We start from the raw sequence: 22392 nt of genomic DNA on the forward strand, positions 1-22392 counted from the left end.
TTCATGGCTTGTGACGACGCTGTGACTTTTCTATAACAAGAAAATCCTCCACAAACCTGCAAATTTTCAGGACATAACTGCTCTTCATATGGTTTCCTGTGCCTTTTGTGCGTGTGTGATTTTTAAAGATTCTATGGTGAAAAACTACTGCAGTGGATACATCACCTTGCGCAAATCAACACTTTTCTAAAGCACGTTATGTGTGTTCATGAAAATGGCTGGACAAGTAGAGCCATGAGTCAGGATTAGGTCAAAGACGGTCTGGGAATGCTGTGCTGGAGGGAGTTCTTTCTGGTTCTTGCCGCCAACTTGACTCATGTCTAAAAGATTGCGCTCCAGCAAGGATCTAGCAATTATACATGGAGGCATGGCAAGCTAACTAACTGCAACTGCTGGATGCTGCTACAAGCAACATTGTACAAAGTGGCTGCCACATTTAGCGTGCTTAGCCAACTGACAAAGTGGACAGCAGAAGGATATCAGTGAGTGCATTCTGCAAGTGCAGTATTCCTAACATCTTGGATGGTGATGAGGGTCATTCGCTGTGAGCAGAAGCAAGCGACAACGAGGAGAGCAGTAAAACTTTCTTTGCAGACTAGTTGGTTCATGCTGAACTACTGACGTGCCGCACAGACATGAAAGAAGGAACCGGTTGCTTTTGTGCTTGTGCAGCACGTTCAAGGAGAGCAGTGTAGCAGACAGTGATGAAGCAGGAGATACCTGAGGGCAGGATCGACGTAGTACCGCTGCTCCCAGGTGGTGAGCCAGATGACCAGTGAGCTGATGATGACTACCACCGAGCCCAGGGCATCAGCCAGGATGTGGAGGTAGACTCCGCGGATGTTGAGCTGGCCACCTGTCGATGACGGTGCTGTGTCACGGCCGGAAGCGTCAGCCCCGATGCGGAATCGGTTGTCATTGATGTCTTCCTCCAAGCCTTGAAGCACAACCTCCTCCACTGTGGGCAGGCTGTGGTGGTGGCCCCGGCTGTGGCTGTGGCCGTGCTCTGTGCCAGTGTGATTGAACGTCATTTAAAGCCGACCATGGCAAAACCCTCTTTCTAGGCATTTGTTTGCAACAACCTCAACTTTATTATTCTCCTAGTAAACAATAAAAATATCCTCCCGGGCTAAAAGCTACCAAGAGCAGCTTGACTGGAGGCGTGCATTTTGACAGGACAACTAACAGACAACACTTGAGGCATTTTTTATACAAATAGGAAAGCAATAAAACAAAATGTGGTCATTTGATATGCATCATTACACATGAATATATATTGTGAAGCAACGTACTTGATGTTTACAAGTACTTGCCAAAATGCCCAGGTCAAAGCAAGCACAACTTAAAAAGGGGCATTCAATTAAAGCCAGCTCTACTCTATGCCTCCAGTAAGAGTGCATGGAGTTGCTGGATAGGGCTGCCAAAGGGATTCACAGACAGCAACTCGATCAATGCGTGCTACAGCGTTAACCTGGAATGGGCCAAGCACACACAACTGTTGTGTGTCAGAACTCAATTTTGAAAGTAACTTGAAATAGCAAAACTCTGGGCTGAACACAACACAAGGGAAGGCAGAGTGAAAAGCAACAAACACAGGTCTTTGGCGGTTTTCACTCTGTCCTTGTGCTGTGTGCTAGATGCTGAAATATGTAAAATATGCACACATGCAACGCCAATGCACTTGACTGCATTAGCTCAGTGACCCTTTAGCTGTCAGTAAGGCATGCGCACAACCCCCCCCATACTTTTACTCAGTCACAGCTGTCCTGACATAGGTTATGGCCACGCAGGTCTTTGACGATAGTGACAGCCAGAGTCCCCTGATGTTTCATTCCAAGAACTGTTATCGATCCTTACTCCTGAAAAGCCAGGGACCAGAGGCAGACAACTGCGAGGAAGCATGTCATCGCTCTATTTTCATTTTGTCATCCATTGTGAAGCATGTCGTCTTCTGGACTTGACCACTGGAGGGGGGGGGCAGGCCTCCGTAAGTCACAGTGCCACACTAGCCCCTGGTGGGCACGCAGGGCCCTACGGGAAAAAAGAGCGAGCCACCCTTCGCCCAATGTTTTTCCTTCTGTATGCTCGCAAATTCTGTGCATGTGCTGGCGTGTTTTGAATGTATAGCTGTGCCGCGTTATTACTATGTACAGTGACACAGTTCTGCCAAAATGATGAGGCGGACTGACGTGCACTGTGTTCCAAGCTGTGATAACGACACAATGAAGCATGCACAGATTTTGTTCCACTATTTAGACAAGAACAAGAAGACGGAGTGGGTGTGGCGAACGGTTTACACTTTGGCAGCCCTCAGCGTATGATAGTTTTTTCGATTAGAATGTCCTTAAATGGCATGTTTGGTTGTGCCATGCCTCACTTCATGGGTGGTAACACTGGCCTCGCATAATGATGACACGACGGAAAAATCTCCCATCCACTTTCTCCGGGCATCTGTAGGGACCCTTTGAAGCAAACGAGTTGTGGCACTTGCTGAGACATCACACCAGCAAAATAATTATGACATGTATTGTGAAATCTATCAAAGGTTTGCTGAGCCATACTTTGTACTTGGCGTGACGTTTAAGCACAGCTATAAATGAGAATCAGGGAACTGTGGAATCAGGGCATCGACGAAGCCTATATAAACATAATGGAAGAAATCTACAGCGGATCCACAGCCACTATAGTCCTCCATAAAGAAAGCGACAGAATCCCAATAAAGAAGGGCATACGGCAGGGAGACACGATCTCTCCAATGCTATTCACCGCGTGTTTACAGGAGGTTTTCAGGGCCCTAGATTGGGAAGAATTAGGGATAGGAGTGAATGGAGAGTACCTCAGTAACCTACGATTCGCTGATGACATTGCATTGATGAGTAACGCGGGAGACGAATTACAGCTCATGATTACTGAACTGGATACGGAAAGTAGAAGAGTAGGTCTGAAAATTAATATGCATAAAACTAAAGTAATGTAGAACAATCTTGGCAGAGAACAGCGCTTTGCGATAGGTGGCGAGGCACTGGAAGTTGTAAAGGAGTACGTCTAAATAGGACAGGTGGTAACCGCGGAGCCGAACCATGAGAGTGAAATAACTAGAAGAATAAGGATGGGATGGGGCTCATTCGGCAAGCATTATCAAATCATGAATGGCAATCTACCACTATCACTCTAGAGGAAGGTATATAACAGCTGCACCTTACCGGTACTTACCTACGGATCAGAAACCTGGAGACTTACAAAGAGGGTTCAACTTAAATTGAGGACGACGCAGCGAGCGATGGAAAGGAAAATGATAGGTGTAACCTTAAGAGACAGGAAGAGAGCAGAGTGGGTCAGGGTACAAACGGGGGTTAAGGACATCATAGTTGAAATCAAGAAGAAGAAACGGATATGGGCCGGGCACGTAGCACGTCGGCAGGATAACCGGTGGTCATTAAGGGTAACTGACTGGATTCCAAGAGATGGCAAACGCGTGAGGGGGAGACAGAAAATTAGGTGGGTAGATGAGATTAAGAAGTTTGCAGGTATTACGTGGCAGCAGAAAGCACAGGACCGGGTTGATTGGCGGAACATGGGAGAGGCCTTTGCCCTGCAGTGGGTGTAGACAGGCTGATGATGATAAATGAGAGTGAAAAGCGAAAGGCGGAGATCACACGCAAGCATACACCCTGCAATTTCTTTTATAGATGAGAGTTTTATGCCAGGGACCCCAAGCAAAGCAGCTTGTGTACGCAAGCTTTTATGTTCTATTGTACCCTCCTAGGGTGCAGCTAGCAAAGAGAAAAAAGCGGGTAAAGCGCAAAAGAATGTCCCAACGGCTATGGGGTCACAGGCACTGAAACGCTAATATCACGCAAGCATTGCACAGGAGAGGTGCTGCTGCCTGATATTAGCGAGAAGTAAAGAATGCACGCTTGGAAGGAAGTGTCCGTGAATGGTAGCTGATACTAGCACGCTCACAACCAAAATTCATACTTTGCTTTCGGTGGCCATGTATCTGAGAAAATAAGGATCGCTAAGTATTTTGTGAAGAAAGGCAGGGCATATTTGTGACTTGTGTTAATGCATCAAAATGCGAGTTGTGGGGGCGCACCGCAACACATCTCACAGAGACATACTTCTGGCCAATAAAAGCTGCCGGAGTGTATAACCAAAGGCTAGCGCAGCCGTTGAGAAGAATTTTAAAAAAGTGACAGTCAAGACGGCCAAAGTAAAGAAGAATGCACTTCAGCTATTGTCGAGAAAGCACAAGGAATGCAGCTTTTTCGTTGCCAAAACGCACAAGCATGACGTTCCTTTTTGAGCGATCGTATCAGAAAGACACACGTGGCTCAAGGTGGTCTCCCGCTTCCTACAGGGACAGTTGTCTGTCCTAAAAATTAATGACCCCTACCGAATTCGCAACTCGCAAGCCCTGGTTGACTTCCTTCGCAACGATAACCCTTCACGCCTGTGTGCGGCGAGTAATGACGCGGAAGACCTCTACTATTCGCTTCCACATAATGAACTAATGGAGAGCGTAAAAGTGTGCAACAGAACGACGAGTTGGATTTCCGGTCAAAGTGCGGGTTAACAGTGGAGGCATTTCTGGAACAGCTCATGGTCTATTTACAGTCCACAGTTGTTGACGTTGGCAAGGACCTATTTGTGCAGAAGGCTGATGTGTGTATTGGGTCGGCTGTAGCACCCATCCTAAGTGACATTTTCCTCAGTCGCGTCGATAGAAAAGTGTCAGACAGTCTAGCAGGGACCGCAGAACACATTTTCCGTTATGTTGACTATCTTGTACTCGTACATAAAGATAACTACAACCAGAATGTCATCAATGTTCTCAAGGTTTTTAGAGAGAATTGCTGTGGGCTGAAATTTACAATAGAATTAGCACGAGACAAGTCGCTACAGTTTTTGGACATCAAGTTGCTCTTTAAGGCAGATCGCGTGTGTTGGCGGTACAGTCCACGAGCCAAGAAACCGCTGCTAAACGTCACATCTAGTCACTCAAAAATAATAAAAATCCTCATGCCAGGATCTTCGTTGTTCCGGTCATGCGTGCAGGAGGTTGGATCCAGCTCTCAGGACCAGCTAAGCAGGCTCAGGGCAGCTGGGTACCCCAGCCATTTGCTGAACACTATTTGCAAAAAACTAATCCCAGTGGTAAAAGGCACGGAAAGAATTCCCAGAAGGCTACAAAGTGAAAAAAGGAAGCTTGCAGTTCTCCCATGTGTTCATAGGTTGTCCCATGGCTTGAAGAACGTAGCAGCAAGATATTGCGTAACCTCGGTATTTACAGCACCCAACTAGCTGTCAAAGTTGTGTCCATGACTTTGAAAAAAAGGTGGAGTCCGGCACTACACAGAGCAATAACAGCTGCCAGATGAAACAGCCAACGTTACCGATCTTGCAAAACAGCAGTGGTATACCAGGTTCCGTTCAGCTGCAGCAGATCTTATGTTGGGCAATCTGGAAGGTGTATAAACACCAGGTTGAGGGAGCATGACTCTGCATTACGTAGTTCAGGACGAACACATCTGGTTGACCATTGCAGGTCGTGTGGGTGTGCACCAATTTTTACAGACACAAAGATTCTGTCAACTCACAGGCAAAAAATTAACAGGGAGTTGATTGAAGCATTCCATATTAGAATCATGGGAGAAAAGTGTGTTAGCCAAGCTTCCGTCACAATTTCCGATAAAGAATTCGACTTCTTGAAAGGCACATGCAACAATCCGCCTACAGATGCGTGAACTCGTCCAAAAATTTTGTTTGTTCCTTGCTTCTTGTCATGACGTAGCGGTGAATAAGTTTTCTTTAGTTTATCTCGTGTGTTCCTGGGTCCACCGGTGGGGGGTGTTTGTGATACATGGAGACAAAAGTACAGTTTGTTGTTCAAAATAAATCAGTTGTGAGTTTGCGCCCGTGTTGTCTGCCTCTTTTTTTCCTTGTGTCCGTGTACGTCTTGCGAAAAAGAAGTCATGTATAACCACTGTTAGTGCATTTTGTTTAAGGCATTTCGATTTGGACACTGTGATACAATGTAGAAAGAAAGAAAATGTATGTCGTTCTTTCTTTTTACAATGCAAAACATATTGTCATGTAAGTGACAGCGAGCTGGCCGGCGCCCAGACAGACAAAAACAGCAACTACGTCGGCAATAAACTTATGGAGTGTTTATTGGGCTAACTTGTGCCCTAAAGTAAAGTGAAGGAATCACACGAGGACGGTAGACGACTGCCTGGGGGCGTATGCGGCAGTCTCTTGTCCTTGCGTCACATTCGGGCTGGCGATTAGCTACGCTTGATAACAAAGAGTCCGATAAGACACTGCAGTCTTGCTTCTTTTAAACGCACGTGGCATTGCCCCTCCGCGAAAAAGAGCATTGTCTTGATGCTAAAACAATAGAAACAAACCGAGAAAATGCAACAAATGAATCTAGCATGCAACAAGATCTGAGAGATGGGAATGTCTCTTAGTCCGCTAACGTTCAAACAACTTCTTGAGGCATACGACGTCAACTATTTCAGGTTGCGCGCGTTGCCGTTGGGATTGTGCAATTCCATCAGGCACAATTTCGTAGACTAGTGGGCCGAGTCGTAGGGTTATTTTGTAGGGCCCGAAATACCGGCGCAGGAGCTTCTCGCTCAGACCCCGGCGGCGAATTGGTGTCCACACCATAACGCGATCACCGGGTGTGTACTCTTGGTGTCGTCATCGAATGAATGCTCTCGTCGTCGACCTGCAGTAACATCGCATCCAGCATGGCCGTGACTGGGCGGCCAAAGACAAGCTCAAAAGGTGTCACTTGTGTTGTTTCCTGTGGTGCGGTGTTGTACGCAAACGTGATGTACGGGTGAATTTCATCCCAAGCTCGACGTCGACGTACATGGCGAGCATGTCGGCAAGTGTCTTATTCAAACGCTCCGTGAGGCTGTTTGTCTGCGGGTGGTAGGCAGTGGTTCGCCGATGTATAGTGTTGCTCAAGCATAGGATCTGCTGCGTGAGGTCTGCGGTGAATGTCGTATCTCTGTCGGTGATAAGGACCTCGGGTGCGCCATGATGGAGGACGATGTTCCTCATGAAGAAGCTAGCGACTTCGGTTGCATTGCCGTACGGTAATGCCACTGTCTCAGTGTAGTGTGTCAGGCAGTCTGTTGCTACCACTATCCACTTGTTCCCGTAGGTCGACGTTGGAAAGGGGTCAAGCAGATCCATCCCTATTTCCTGGAACGGTTTCTTCGGTGGTTCAATTGGTTGCAGGAGGCCGGCGGGCCTTGTTGGCGGTGTTTTCTGACGTTGGCAATCTCGGCAGGTTTTCCCGTAGCGTGCGACGTCCGCGTTCAGGCCAGGCTAATAGTATTCTTCTTGGATTCTTCCTAGAGTTCTAGTGAACCCCAGATGCCCTGCCGTCGACTCGTCGTGAGATGCCTCCAAAACCTCTTGCCTTAGATTGACTGGCACCACAAGCAGGTATGTGGATTTGTGAGGTGTGAAGTTTTTCTTTACAAGTACGTCGTTGCGAATGCACAGTGATGAAATCGCGCGCCTGAATGCCTTTGGTGGCGAATCACTCTTGCCTTCAAGGTATTCAAGCACGGCGTGTAGATCAGGATCAGAAGCCACGGGCCCTAGAAATGCATCGTCGTCGTCTTCGCGTAGCACAGTGGTATCAACGGGGACTCTTGAAAGGCAGTCGGCGTCTGTGTGCTTTCGTCCCGACTTATAGAGGACGGTGACATCGTACTCCTGCAGTCGCAAGCTCCAACGAGCAAGACGACCTGAAGGGTCCCTTAGGCTAGCAAGCCAACACAGAGCATGGTGGCTAGTGACGACCTTAAAGGGGTACTGACACAAAATTTCGTGGCCGAGATAGCCTGCTGGGTCGATTCCCGTCTAAGTGCGTGTACCATCTGCAAAATATCGACAGCGAATAAAGCTTGGAAGGTATTTTATATGAAGTTTGAAGTTCGCGAGCGCGATCCAGCATTATAGGCCGCACCTGGTGCATTGACACCCTCGGAGGTGACCCGAGGCGACCCCCTACTTCCCCTACGTAACCGTTGCAGCCGGTACAAGTTATGATGACGTCGTAGCCGCCATTTCTGTTTTGACGCGCTTCCCGACAAATCGCTCCTTGCCACGGGTCGAACTGAAGTGATTCGCCACGTCGAAAATTCTTTCCATCCCTGCCGCAAGAAAATCGTCGCGATCAGACGATGATGAGCCCGACGACGACAGACCGCGCGGAAATGCGTCACTGTTCTGTGTGCTCACGTGGCCGAGGGTTTCACTCGCTAGGTGGTGATAGTTGCACCCGACGGCTTGTCGTTTTTCGAGCTCTGTCAAACCGAAACTGAGGCTGTGTCGGTAATGAGGAGCTTGTACTTAATTATCTGTCGCGCACTGCGGCAAACGATGTGCCGTGTTATGACTAACAGGCCCCCAGCAACACACTGCAGTAAAAAAATGCGGGACGAAAATTTTTGTGTCAGGACTCCTTTAAAGTGCGTCCCATAAAGATACGGCCGAAATTTTGTGACAGCCCAAACCACAGTGAGGCATTCCTTTTCTGTCATTAAATAGTTCATTTCAGCCTTTAACAGAGACCTGCTCCCGTAGGCGATGACTTGCTCGAGGCTGTGCTTCTTTTGAATCAAGTAGCAGGCTGTGTGATAAGCAGTGACATAAAAGCAAAGAAACTAAACAGTTTTGCTGTCTTAACATAAATGCCCGTAGCTTGGTTAACAAGGTTGTTGATTTAGAAAGTGTAGTAATGGCACACAAGCCGCATATGCTAATAATTACAGAGTCATGGTTGCACCGAGACATTGGGGATTATGAAGTAACGCCACCAGGCTACAAAATATACCGTAATGACGGAGACTCCCGCGGTGGCGGTGTCGCCATTATGTTTCGAGAATCGCTATGTGTGATGCGATTACCCGATATTAAAGGAATTGAATGTGTTATTGCCAAAGTGTTTTTAGGCGAGCTACATATTGTCGTTGGGGGCTTTTACCATCCACCCAATTGTGGTGATGAGTTTGTGGAACAAACGAATTTTTGTGTAAATATAAAACAAATAGTTGCAACGTCTTAATCGGTGGCGATTTTAATTTTCCAATGGTAAATTGGTCAGGAGAATTTCCACATGCCCTCTCCACTGTATCTGTACCTTTTCTTGATGTTCTGCTGTTCCACGATTTAACGCAGCTTGTAAAAACACCCACTCGCATTCAAAACGATTCTAGCACGGTCTTAGATCTGTTTCTTGTTAGCAGAGGTCTATATCGCCGCAGTCAGATAGTAGAAATTTACGACGGCATTTAGGACCATAAAATTGTATCCTTATGCTTTCAAGTATGCTTCGCTAAAAAGCCTGATAAAAAGACCACCGTTGTACCTGTGTTTTCGCGTGCTAGTGACGTAGACATTGTAGACACTTTCGACCATTTTTATATTCCTATTTCCTAACGCCTTCCAAAGAAAATGAATGCCCTGTTGATCGACTGTGGTGCTTTTTCGAGGACTTAGTAACAAAATGTATTCAAAACTTTGTTCCTCATAAACGCAAGGTATTAAACCGGTCCAGCCCCTGGATGACGAAAGAAATCGTACGCCTAGGGTGCAAGCTCAAAAAGGCAAGAAAGCAGCAAATAAAACAGCCATCGTTGTCTGGATTGGATAAAATATCAGAGTTGCGTCATACACTGAAAGGCAATTTGAAAAACGCAAAAGAAAAATATCAAAGTGAGGTTTTGACAAACTTTCTCTTGACGTCAACAAACAAGTTTTGGCAGTACCTTTCACCAGCCCCGTGTCAAGCTTATCCATTAACGGCGATTTTATAACTGATGAGAGGGAAATAGCAGTTCAGTTTACACGCGTGATAATGACGTTGCCCCTGATTTCACTACCTACGACGTCATACCGCCTATCGATGATGTCTGTATCACTGAAGAAGGTGTCTTATCGCTTCTGCTAAATCTCGATCCGAAAAAATCGCCAGGAAGCGACTCCATACCTAACGCATTTCTTATAATGTATGCTGAATGGAGTGCCAAACACCTAAGCATTATCTTTAAATGTTCTCTTTCGCGCGCTGAGATTGGAAGCACGCCAAGATCACGCCAGTACCGAAAACTGATGACCACTCGCTTGTATCCTTATTTAGGCCTACCTCCTTGCTATGTTCTAGTGTCAAAATTCTAGAACATATAATATTCAAACATCTGACTGTCTTTGTCGAAAGTAATAACCTAATTACCCCCCTTCAGCACGGCTTTCGCAAAGGATATTCTACGATAACCCAGCTTATCGAGACGTTTCATGACCTGGCAGCAGCAAATGGTCAAGTAGACGTCATATTACTGGATTTCGAAAAAGCTTTCGATCGTGTGAGTCACCGGAAATTACTACTTAAAACTCAAACCAATGCTAAAAAATGGCAAATTACTTGCGTGGATAGAAGCCTACCTTTCAATGAGAAGCCAGTGTGTGACAACTGATGGTGTAACCTCGACCTCCGCCCCTGTGAAGTCAGGTGGGTCAATTGTGGGGCCCTTGTTCTTCCGGTTATTCATTAATGACATTGTGCTAAATTTACCCGTTAAAATAAAGCTTTTTGCAGATGACTGCATATTATATCAAGAAATTCATGGTTATAGTGATCAAGAAACACAGCATTAGCAACGCTTCAAACGTGGTGCACAAAATGGCAGATGACAATCAATTATAAAAAAGCAGTGGCAATGAGAGTTACGCGTAAGAAACAACCGCTTTTGTTTACCTACCACATCGATGGTCATGCTTTATCGTAGGTCACTAAACACAAATACTTAAGACTCATACTCACATCAGACTGAAAATGGAATGAACATGTTGAATATATTGAAAGAAAGGCCATGAAAAAGCTTGGTTACCTGCGAAGGAGGCTCGTAAATGCCACACCACACATCAAACTTCTCGCATACAAAATTTTTATTTGACCAACGTTAGAGTACACAGCTGCTGTGTGGGATCCGTTTACTATGTGTAATATAAAAAACTAGAAATGGTTCAAAGAAAATCTGCTCGATTTGTGTTTAACTGTTATAGCTGGTGCACATCACCTTCACTTCTTTTGCTTAAAGCGGAGCTTGAAAAACTACAAGAAAGAAGAAGAACGGAGAGGCTTTTCTACGTCACTTTTCATGGCAAAACTGGAATCAGCAAAGCAATGCATATTAAGCAGTCGGTCGAATGTGCTGTGCGCTCATGTCATTCAAAGAAAGTTGTAGATTACGTAAATCGCACAGATACGTTCAAGTTTTCTTTTTTCTCGAGAACTACCCGTGAGTGGAATAGCCTAACAGCCGATGTTGTGGAATGTACAACACTTGATTTATTTTTAAAAGCACTAAACAACCATTAACAAAATGTGCTATTATTGATTGTATAACCACACATTTTTCAGAAATCTGTAACATTTCGCTTTGCATTCAATATGTTTTAGTGAGTAAAATCATGTTATTCGTTGCAATGTTCTTGTTTGTTTTTCTTAACCCTTTACTGCCGGTTGTCGCAAATTCGTGACATACTGAAAGACATTTTCCAAGTAACACACGAAACGCGTGCTGCCTTTAACGCCGCCTGTCATGTATTTGCGGCAAATGTAGCCCTTGGCCTGAGACATCTAACGCCGTCTCATGTAAGGTATTCCAAGCTGGAACGCAGTGTTGTGTATCAGTTGGTGGAGAGCGTGGAGCACGTGCAACAGTTCTGACTTCTTCGTTGTTTTCTGCCTGAGAGACGTATGTTCCATCTCCTATAAAATGTTTTCAATATGCACACATCCAAGACGTTGCACACAACATGTTACGTTGTCTTAAAGTACGTTTTTTTCTTGCGCGATCCTTCCTTCTTTGGTATGTCGCGAATTCGCGACATCCGGCATTTGAGTCAGTCAGTGATGACTGCTGGTATGACAAGTTCATGATGGACGTCAGCCCATTTACAGAAAAAACGGCTTCGCACGCGCTTGCTACCTGAAGATAAAAGTGACGACACGTTTCTCAGTGACAGCGAAGACGACGATATCGATCGCGATCTTCATGCACGAGCGCGAGTGTCTATCTATCGAGCAGTGAGGATGAAGACGAAGATGCGGTAAACCAACCACGTGCCTCTGCAAAACGTGCAGTGCAGTGAAAAGAACACTGTCAAGAACAAATAATAATAATAATAATATCTGGGGTTTAACGTCCCAAAACCACGATATGATTATGAGAGACACCGTAGTGGAAGGCTCCGGAAATTTCGACCACCTGGGGTTCTTTAACGTGCACCTAAATCTAAGTACGGGCCTCAAACATTTTCGCCTCCATCGAAAATGCAGCCGCCGCGGCCGGGATTCGATCCCGCGACCTTCGGGTCAGCAATCGAGCGCCATAACCACTAGACCACCGTGGCGGGGCTGTCAAGAACAAAGGAAAATGCCATACTGGAAAACCGCTCTTCCTCAATGTGACACTGTCCGAGCTCATATTGAATATTTCAAGGAATTTTTTATGCCACCTTCATGGATCACATCGTTGAGCAGGGATATCTGTTTGCAACGCAGAAAAGTCATAAAAAAAGAAGTGGCTCTGTCTCATCACGAGGTAGATCAATTTCTCGGTGCAGTCATATTCATGTCATGCTGTCGTCGGCTATACTGGGCGGCGGAGTCTAGGGCCCACACGGTGGCCGACACGATGTCACGTGATCATTGGGAGACAATAAAGTCAAACTTGCATTAATCAACAATGATGACCCCAAGTTGCATTGCCCTGAACAGATCGATGCGGCGATGCCATAGTTGCGTTGCCTTGAACATATCCCTGTATTGAGCTACACATTGGCTTAAGTGCCGCGAATTCACGACATACCTAAAAGTAAGCATTAAAAGTTGCACTTTGGATAATAAAACTGCGGATACAATTAAAGGTTGCTATTTAAAGCTGAAAAGTGAAAGAACAATTTTTTTCTTAGACGCTTTTATAATTCAGACATTTAAGGGTTAAATCATTGCAACAATGTTCTAATATATGCTTTTTGCATGGTATATCGTGTTTTCTGTATAGTTTTTGTAATTATTACCCACGTCACTATGCCTGTGTGATGCTATTTCTGTTGCTTTTGTAGTGAACAATTCTGTATGCCCATTCCTGCTTAAGGCCTGGTAAACAGGTCAGCAGTATGTAACAAATAAAATAAATAAATAAACACTGCACCGAGTCCCACGCCGCTTGCACCTGTGTGGACCTCGGCTTCAGCGCTTTTGTCAAAGTGTCCTAGTATTGGCGGTGACTGCAAGCGTCTTTCAAGTTCGTGAAAAGCGTCTTCTTGGGGCTCCTGCCATTTAAACTGCACGTCGGGCTTTGTAAGCCGTGTGAGCGGCTCGGTTATTCGTTAGAAATTTCTTACAAAACGCCTGTGGTACGCAGAGGCCCAGGAACCTACGGACAGCCTTCTTGTCACGGGGAGTCGGGAAACATTCAATGGCCGCCGTCTTGTGAGGATCCGGGCGGGCGCCTTCCCAACTGACTACGTGTCCTAGATAAAGGAGCTCTTCATAGGCTTCAGATTGAGTCCCAACGCCTTACTCCCCTCTAGCACGGTCTGCAGCCTTTGAAGATGCTCGTCGAAGTTAGATGCAAAAACGACAACGTCGTCGAGACAGACGAGGCATGTCTGCCATTTCAGCCCAGACAACACCGTGTCCATGACACGCTAAAATGTCGCTGGTGCTGAGCATAGGCCGAACGGCATAACCTTAAACTCGTAAAGCCCATCCAGTGTGATGAAGGCAGTCTTCTCACGGTCCCTCTTGCCCATCTCGATCTGCCAGTAGCCACTCCTGAGGTCCATCGACGAAAACTTGGCGCCACAGAGTCGGTCTAAGGTATCGTCGATTCTCGGAAGCGGGTAGACGTCTTTCTTGGTGATGCTGTTTAAGCGCCGATAATTGATGCAGCAGCGTAAAGTGCCGCCTTTCTTTTTCACCAACACCACGGGTGAAGACCACGGGCTCTTGGAAGGTTGAATGATGTTGTTGCGGAGCATTTCTTCAACCTGTCCCTTGATTGCGTCGCGTTCTTGCGCTGAGACGCGGTAGGGACTTTGGCGGAGAGCTGATTCATCAGTAATTATGCGATGCTTCACTAACGGCGTTGAAAAGCATTCGGCATATTGCATGAGTATTGGACGTAGCTTCTCCTGCTTTTGTTGTTTATATCCAACTTCACTTCACTAGTTTCCATTCTGGCAATGAGTCGGAGGGCATTGCTTACTTCGGCTAAGTCGTCCAGGTCTTCCATGAAAGCAACCGTCGTGCCCTGAAAGCAACCGTCGTGTCGTTGTCCATGAAAGCAACCGTCGTGTGCTCCACGCTAAAATTGGTGACAAGCAGAGTTGCTTTGCCTTGACGTAGCTGGACGACCCCACGTGCGACGCAAACCTGGCAATCGAGAAGGAGCTGCACGTTCGCTTCCACAATCGCATCACCACTTGACAGCGTATCGGGTTCAACGATGCGCTGTCCAAGTCCGACAATGAAAGTTTAGAGAAAACGTGGGCTGTCAAACACACGCACACTGCAAAGCTCTGTATGATTGGGAGGATAATTCCTGCGTGATATCCTCCCAAAATTAGCAGCGATTCGTTCAGCTTAGGAGCTCACTCTGCGTGAACGTGGTATGAGCAAGCAGTTTTCCACAGCTACAAACTCACGCCACACTATGAAAGGCAGAACTGTCAGCGAAGTGATTACACTGTTGGTGCTAACTTCAATAGCACCACATAACATGCCTTGCCAAGTGCAAAATAGCTTACTCTGTAGCTTACGACGACCAGCACAACGTAAGAACATGTGATAGACGCATGATGGTGTTCGGAGACGGCATGTGGAGTGACAAACCACATGCATTATGAGAAACCTCAATGCGTGGCTAAAGCAGACAACGGAGTACAGCACTTTTTTCTCCAGTGATGCACTGCGCCAACGCATGGTGGCGAGTGCGACTTTTAGGAAAGGTCCTCTGGGAACCCTGCACACGCCTATGCAAAACAGCAGTCTTTCCATAGGATCATGGCAACCACTAACCGATGTCGAGCACAGGCTCTCTGGGCTGTAGCTACCCAAATTGTACAGTGTGGCCAAGCTGTCCTGCAGAATCTTAAAGCAATGGTGGAGAAGTTTCATTCATAAAGAAAGAAACATTCACACACATGCAATGTCCATGCACTTATTGTAGTTACCATAATAAAACTACCAAGACACTCATTCATCTTCTTGCTGTAATCGATGCCCAGTTCGAAGCATGCTTTCCACACCTTCAGTGCGTACCAACGTGATCCAACATGCGATCCCGACGTGCGCAGACAACGCAGACAGCTTGTAAACGTACCGGTCCCACCATTCAAAATCAGTAAAATCTCATGTCATTTTGAAACCAAAAGCAATGCAAATCATCAAGGCAGCCCAGAGATATTGGGCCTCAAACACCTCTGAGACATGGCCATCCAGCGAACTCGGCCACACTTCAGAGTCAAGATTCATAGGTTCGAATCCGTGCAACAAGGCATTATCAGAGACGTTTCATTCCTCACAAAGCTTGCCGATATTTGTGACACCTCAATCAGCTAAACTACCGCATGCAAGGGGTCGGCAGTAATACGCCACCTGCAGACAAAGCAAGGGGAATGTGCTGGAAACTTCAAGGTCAGTTATTTCTATGCCAACTCAATGAGAAAACCACCACAAAGAAATAAACTAGTAAAGCAAAAAAGAAATCTTGACAGGGCTGGGTTTGAAGACTCCGGAGGCAAGTGTTTAACCACTAGGCTAGACAGCCATGCTTGCAGAATTGGAATACATTTGAGGCACGCAAATGGACGCACCAACGGTGTAAAACAAATTTTTGAAAAAGAACACTTTCTATGAAGGGCTCATTGAATTTTGTGGTAATGGAATAAAAGCCCCCTGCCGGACTCGCATGCATAAGAAAAATTACGACTGCAAAAATTTCATGACAAACACGAATTTCAGTGGTCACGGTATGCACCTGCCATGGGGCCATTCCATTCCATTCCAGGTGCCGACAAGTGCTAGCAAAAAGGCAAAAATTGCCATCACGATAATGCCACCTGAAAACAGCATAAGAGGCAGGGTCACAACCAGCTACATATGTAGCTCTATGCATACACCTAATGTAGGCAACTCCCAAAGAAGAATCTGTGTGAATCTATAGTAGCTGAAAAAATATTAACAGAGAAACCATAGTGACAGATATGAGTACAGATTTAGTGACTTATTTCACTCCTGACACGTGGCTTGAAGCAGCTGTCACTTGCTTCACCCATAAATGTGCCGATGCAGAAAATGAGCTAATACAAAGTGCCTTAATGAAGGCACAGTTTGCACGGTGGCCATCTTGGCTCAAGATGAGTGGAATGTTTCCCCAGATCAAGGCTGTGCTGTTAGTTTTCAAGCAAATATCAAGACCTGCCAGTACAGACTGTGTAAGTACAAACATGACGAGGTGTTCCTTTCAACACGGCAGATTGCGCAATATGACTGCTGATGCAGTCCATATCTGCACTCTGGTGAGGCAACAAACCACAGCTTTCAGTGACCAGAAAAAGTTACGTTGTTGAATAACTACTGAAAACCAAGATGAACATAGCCAAGATTAGCCGATCTGAATGCAAAGACATACTCACCACGAAATAGGCACAGGCCAATCATGTTGACGATGAGGCCAGCAATACCGACATAAAGGATGAGCTTAGGCTCATCAATGACCTCGGGCTTGTAGAAGCGCTTGAGGCTCTCCACAAGAATGGAGAAGCACAGGGCCACGAGGAACACCGCATTCACTAACGCCCCCAGAACCTCGGCACGAGCCCAGCCAAACGTGTTCTTGGACCATTTCTTGGGAGACATCTGCAAGAGCAGCACTTTTCATCGGTAACCTGGTAAGAGCACAGTTCAATCTATCAAAATGCGTAAGCACTCAACTGAATATTTCGGCTTTTACGACACAAATCTTATCCTTGGTGCCTATGCCTGCAAACACATATTTACAGCGATACCTGACTGATCGACAAGCAGTCAAAACATATCACAATGAAAGTGTGCAGTATACCACCTTGCCCAATGGGTGACACCGTAACAGAGAGCTCCTCATTAAGTTTGTCTACTTCATGTTCTTTTCTGTGCATCGAAAACCCCGCCACAATGGTCTAGTGGTTATGGCGCTCGACTGCTGATCCACAGGTCGCGGGATCAAATCCCGGCCGCGGTGGCCACATTTTCAATGGAGGCGGAGATGCTTGAGGACCATGTGCTTAGATTTAGGTGCACGTTAAAGAACCCCAGGTGGTCGAAATTTCCGGAGTCCTCCACTACGGCGTCTCTCGTGGTTTTTAAAATATAATTAAAAATATTGCCGAGAATGAGAACATTCATTACATTTCCGCTTCTTTTTGGCTTCTTTGCGAAAGTCGCGCCGTTTTTTGGGGCTTCTTTTGCAATGATTATTTGCTTGTTAGCTGGGTAGCACCTGGCAACTCTGGTCCCAACACAGAGCCTTGGGAATCACCCACTGGCTGGACAGGTGAACCCACACTATTAGCAGAAACAAACTGCGTTCAGTTAGAAAGGAAGGTTCGAATCCAGTGAACCAAGTCATGATCTACATTTAATTGTTTCAGCTCAATTAAGAAGCAGTAACTGATGACTGACCTTGTGGAATGCCTTCAATAATCTAAAAAAAATACAGTCTGTGGTAAATCGAGAATCAAGGAAGAAACGCAAAGCTGCATTTTGCAGGAAAAATTCTTGCAGAAACCATGTTGGGATGGTGTGAAAAACTGGACAAAATTAACAAGGTGAGTAAAGCCGTTCAAGAACTTTGCAAGGGACAGATGCGAGTGAAACCAGATGGAAATTTGATGGATTGTGTGTGACTTGTGGACTGGCACAATCTTTCCTACCAGCAAGTCGACTAGGATTTTGAAGTGACTATGAAAAAAGTGCATGACATGATAATGGACTAGTATTCAACGGTGTTTTTTCAGGAACTTAGTACTGATGCCATCCACATTATGATGAGTTTTTAAGTTTTTTAATGACCTCCCAAGGTAATGAAAATAGCGTCCATGGGTAAGTAACAGGGTAACCGCAAGGTGAGTTGATTATTGGCGGCTACCTGATGAGAGCAGTGATAGGAGTGACATTTTGCTTTTTGGAGCAGATTCTGGAGCAGAAAACATGCTGCTTTGGAGCAGCAATGGGTGTTTTTGGAGCAGATGGCAAAATATTCCACGTGACTCCTGGAGTTTAACACATCATTGAAGCATTTCATAAACATTAATATTGTTACAAGAATGTTTCACACTGCCGAAGCAAGGAAGGCACGAAAGAAGACGACGTGATGTTGCTGTGTGCGGCACGCCCTCCGCCATCTTGTCTAACGCCTAAGCGTTGTGTAAATATATTGTAAATACGCACTGCTTCCCTGTGTGCCTTCACGTAATATTTTGGTGGAGGTGCGGGGTAGGAACGCACAACGGAGCTCCGCAGCGGCCGCCAAGTCGCCACTTCAAACATGTCTACCGGCAGGGATCCTGCGTCAACAGCCGCGCCCACCGTACCAACGGCACCCACCTCGCCTGTGGTCGTTGTGGCCGCTCCACCCCGTGATCCTGGCAACTTTTCGGGCACTGACGGCGAGGACGTAGATGAGTGGCTTCAACTCTACGAGCTCGTGAGCGAAAATCACAGGTGGGACCCAACCTCGATGCTGGCAAACCTTATATTTTACTTGAAAGGAACGGCCAAGGCATGGTTCAACAACAACGTGGAAGAGCTCACAAGCTGGAGCGTATGTAAGACGAAGTTACGCGAGGTGTTTGGCCAATCTGCCGGCTGCAGGCGAGCCGCCAAGAGAGAACTTGGTATGCGTGTCCAGACGTCCACGGAGTCGTACTTGGCGTATATTCAGGATGTCTTGACCCTTTGCCGTAAGGTTGATGCCACCATGGCAGAAGCTGACAAGGTAGCGCACGTGCTCAAGGGCATCGCGGACGATGCATTTAACCTCATTGTGTTCAGAGGCTGTTCGACCGTCCAAGATGTCATCACTGAGTGCCGACGCTTCGAAGAGGCTAAAAGCCGTCGCATTGCCCACCACTTCGCCCGTCTTCCTAACACTGCTGCGACATCAACGTGTGAGGACCTTCGTATAGAGACCCAACCCACCCCCCTGTCCGGTGACATTACCCGAATCGTTCGACGCGAAATTGAAGCTATATCGCCCGCACCCTTGAGAGCCCTGGCACCCAGTGATCCTCAGCCGACCATATCCCTCATACAGACGGTTGTGCGCCAAGAACTGGAAAACGCGGGCCTTCAGACGATCTGCTCTGTGCACCGTCCCGACGTGGTCACTCCGCCTACCTTGAGCCCCCCCTCCGCCTACTACCGCCGCCCTGCTCCGAGTAACCGTGACCCAAATGCATGGAGGACGCCTGACGACAGGCCCATTTGCTTTCGATGCGAACGAGTGGGACACATTTCGCGTCATTGCCGAAGCACTTGGACCTCTCCATCGCGGACAAGCTTCAACAACTTCCACTCATCAGCCCGTGTTTCTAACCAAGTACTGCCACGCCGCGACGACTCAGCAAATTACGTCCCGACCACTACGACCACCGCCCAGTACAGCCGCTCGCCTTCCCCACGACGTAGAGTTTCCCAGTCCCCTCCGCCACGTCGTTCCTCGTCCCCGTCCTACACCCGACGCTTTCCTTCGGGAAACTAACGGGTGACGCTGCTGGTACGACTTGCCCTCAAATTCCTCTGTTGACGCTCCCTACCAATCAGAACCTGATCGATGTTGAAGTGGACGGTATACCTGTTACAGCTTTGGTTGACACTGGCGCCCATATTTCTGTTATGAGCTCTAATATTCGTGACCGTTTAAAGAAAGTCCTCACTCCAGCCCCTTCACGTAGTGTTCGTGTTGCTGACGGCGGTGCAGCTACCGTCATTGGCGTCTGCACAGCGCGCGTTACTATTGCCGGCCACCAAACTTCCGTTCTCTTCACCGTTCTCAACCACTGCACCAATGATGTTATCCTCGGTCTTGATTTTCTGTCTGCCCATTCCGCCCTTATTGACTGTTCAGCTGGTACTGTGCAACTTGACCTGCCGTGTCCGACTGATCCGCCCACTGTCGCCCAAGGTCGTCTGTGCTCTGCTGAACATGTACGTTTGTCACCGCAAACAGTGACCTGCATCGCCGTAGCGCCCTCGCCACCTGTACCTGATGGCGACTATGTGCTCGCGCCCATCACGTCCATTCTCTTGACGCACAGTGTTACGTTTCCGCACACTGTTATTCACTTACGTGAAAACCGTGCTTGCATTCCTGTGCTCAATTTTGCTCTGTGTCCACAAGTGCTCCCACGCGGAATTGCCCTCGCCTTGCTGACGCCCTCTGACGAATGCGTTATCTCAGCTTTGTCCCCCTATGATCTTGCTCCCTCCAACTACAAGCCTGTCCGGTCTTCTCTAGCAAGTCCGTCTCCTGATGTGGAAAAAATGATCGCGCCAGACCTTTTGCCGCACCAAGCTGACGCGCTCTTTTGCCTCCTTCAATCATACTGGGACGTATTTGACTTTTGTGACCGTCCATTAGGGCAAACCTGCGCTGTGAAGCACCGCATTAACACCGGCGATGCCTCTCCGGTCCATCGAAGGCCATACCGCGTCTCTCCAACTGAGCGCATCATAATTCAAAAGGAAGTCGACAAGATGCTCGCCAAAGACATAATTGAGCCATCCTCTAGCCCATGGGCTTCCCCTGTAGTTCTTGTCAAAAAGAAGGACAACAGTTGGCGATTCTGCGTAGACTACCGACATCTGAACAAGATCACTAAAAAAGACGTCTACCCGCTCCCGCGCATTGACGACGCCCTGGATTGCCTCCACGGCGCTAAGTACTTTTCCTCCATCGACCTTCGGTCAGGATACTGGCAAATTGCTGTCGGCGACATGGACCGCGAAAAGACCGCTTTTGTGACACCAGACGGCCTTTACCAGTTTAAGGTCATGCCTTTCGGGTTATGCAACGCTCCGGCCACCTTCGAGCGGATGATGGACACTCTCTTGCGTGGGTTCAAGTGGTCAATTTGCCTGTGTTACCTTGACGACGTTATAGTCTTTTCCCCGACCTTTGAAACTCACCTCGAACGTCTTTCCTCCATCCTTTCTGTTTTTCGCAATGCCGGTCTCCAACTGAACTCATCAAAGTGTCACTTCGGACGACAACAACTAACCATGTTGGGCCATCTTGTCGACTGCTCTGGCGTACGCCCTGATCCTGATAAAGTTCGAGCCGTGCAGAACTTCCCTGTCCCAACCTGCACGAAGGATGTCCGCAGCTTTCTCGGTCTCTGCTCGTACTTTCGACGTTTTGTGAACAATTTTGCGGACGTCGCACGCCCTCTCACCGACTTACTGAAGAAAGATGTCCCGTTCTCCTGGGGCACTGCGCAGGCTACGGCGCTCTCTACACTCATCACGTTGCTAACCACACCACCTATTCAGGCTCATTTCGACGTTTCCGCCCCAACAGAAGTCCACACCGACGCCAGCGGCCACGAAATCGGCGCTGTATTGGTCCAGCATCAAACCGGGTGCGCCCGTGTTATTGCCTATGCCAGCCGTCTCCTCTCCGCAGCCGAACAGAACTACTCAATCACCGAAAGGGAGTGTCTTGCACTCGTTTGGGCAGTAGGCAAATTTCGGCCCTACTTACATGGTCGACATTTCACAGTCACAACCGATCACCACGCACTCTGTTGGCTCTCGTCTTTGAAGGATCCCACTGGGCGTCTTGGTCGCTGGGCACTCCGACTCCAAGAATTTAACTACTCCGTGTGTTACAAATCTGGCCGCTTACACCATGACGCTGACTGCTTGTCCCGCAATCCAGTGGACCCTCGTGAGGATTTGGACGAAGCGCCACCATGTGTACTCTCCATCTCCGCTTTAAGCAACATCCGTGATGAACAGCGTCGAGATCCCGTCTTATGTGACATAATTGAGAAGCTTAATTCTCCGACACCCGATCCGTCTACCCGACTGTTTGTGCTTAAGGACGGCACATTGTACCGTCACAACGTCCACACCAATGGACGCGAACTGCTCCTTGTCGTACCTTCTCATCTACGTGCGAGCGTTATCGGCCAGCTACATGACGCCCCCACTGCCGGTCACCTTGGTGTTTCTCGGACGTACGACCGTGTACAACGTCGATTTTACTGGCCCTGCCTTCATCGTTCTGTCCGCCGCTACGTCGCCGC

The 22392-nt window shown here is 47.4% G+C and overlaps 1 protein-coding gene across 1 annotated transcript in view; it reads right to left on the reverse strand.

Moving 5' to 3' along the window:
• Positions 1–22392, reverse strand: part of LOC119384144 (zinc transporter 1) — a 73668-nt gene that overhangs the window by 30308 nt on the left and 20968 nt on the right. The window contains exons 3-4 of the mRNA XM_037652437.2: positions 16741–16963; positions 721–1006 (exon numbers count right to left, since the gene is read on the reverse strand). Coding sequence (XP_037508365.1) covers positions 721–1006; positions 16741–16963 — 509 coding nt within the window. The remainder of the gene's footprint in view (positions 1–720; positions 1007–16740; positions 16964–22392) is intronic.

This window comes from Rhipicephalus sanguineus, chromosome 2, assembly GCF_013339695.2.
Source record: "Rhipicephalus sanguineus isolate Rsan-2018 chromosome 2, BIME_Rsan_1.4, whole genome shotgun sequence".
NCBI lineage: Eukaryota > Metazoa > Arthropoda > Arachnida > Ixodida > Ixodidae > Rhipicephalus > Rhipicephalus sanguineus.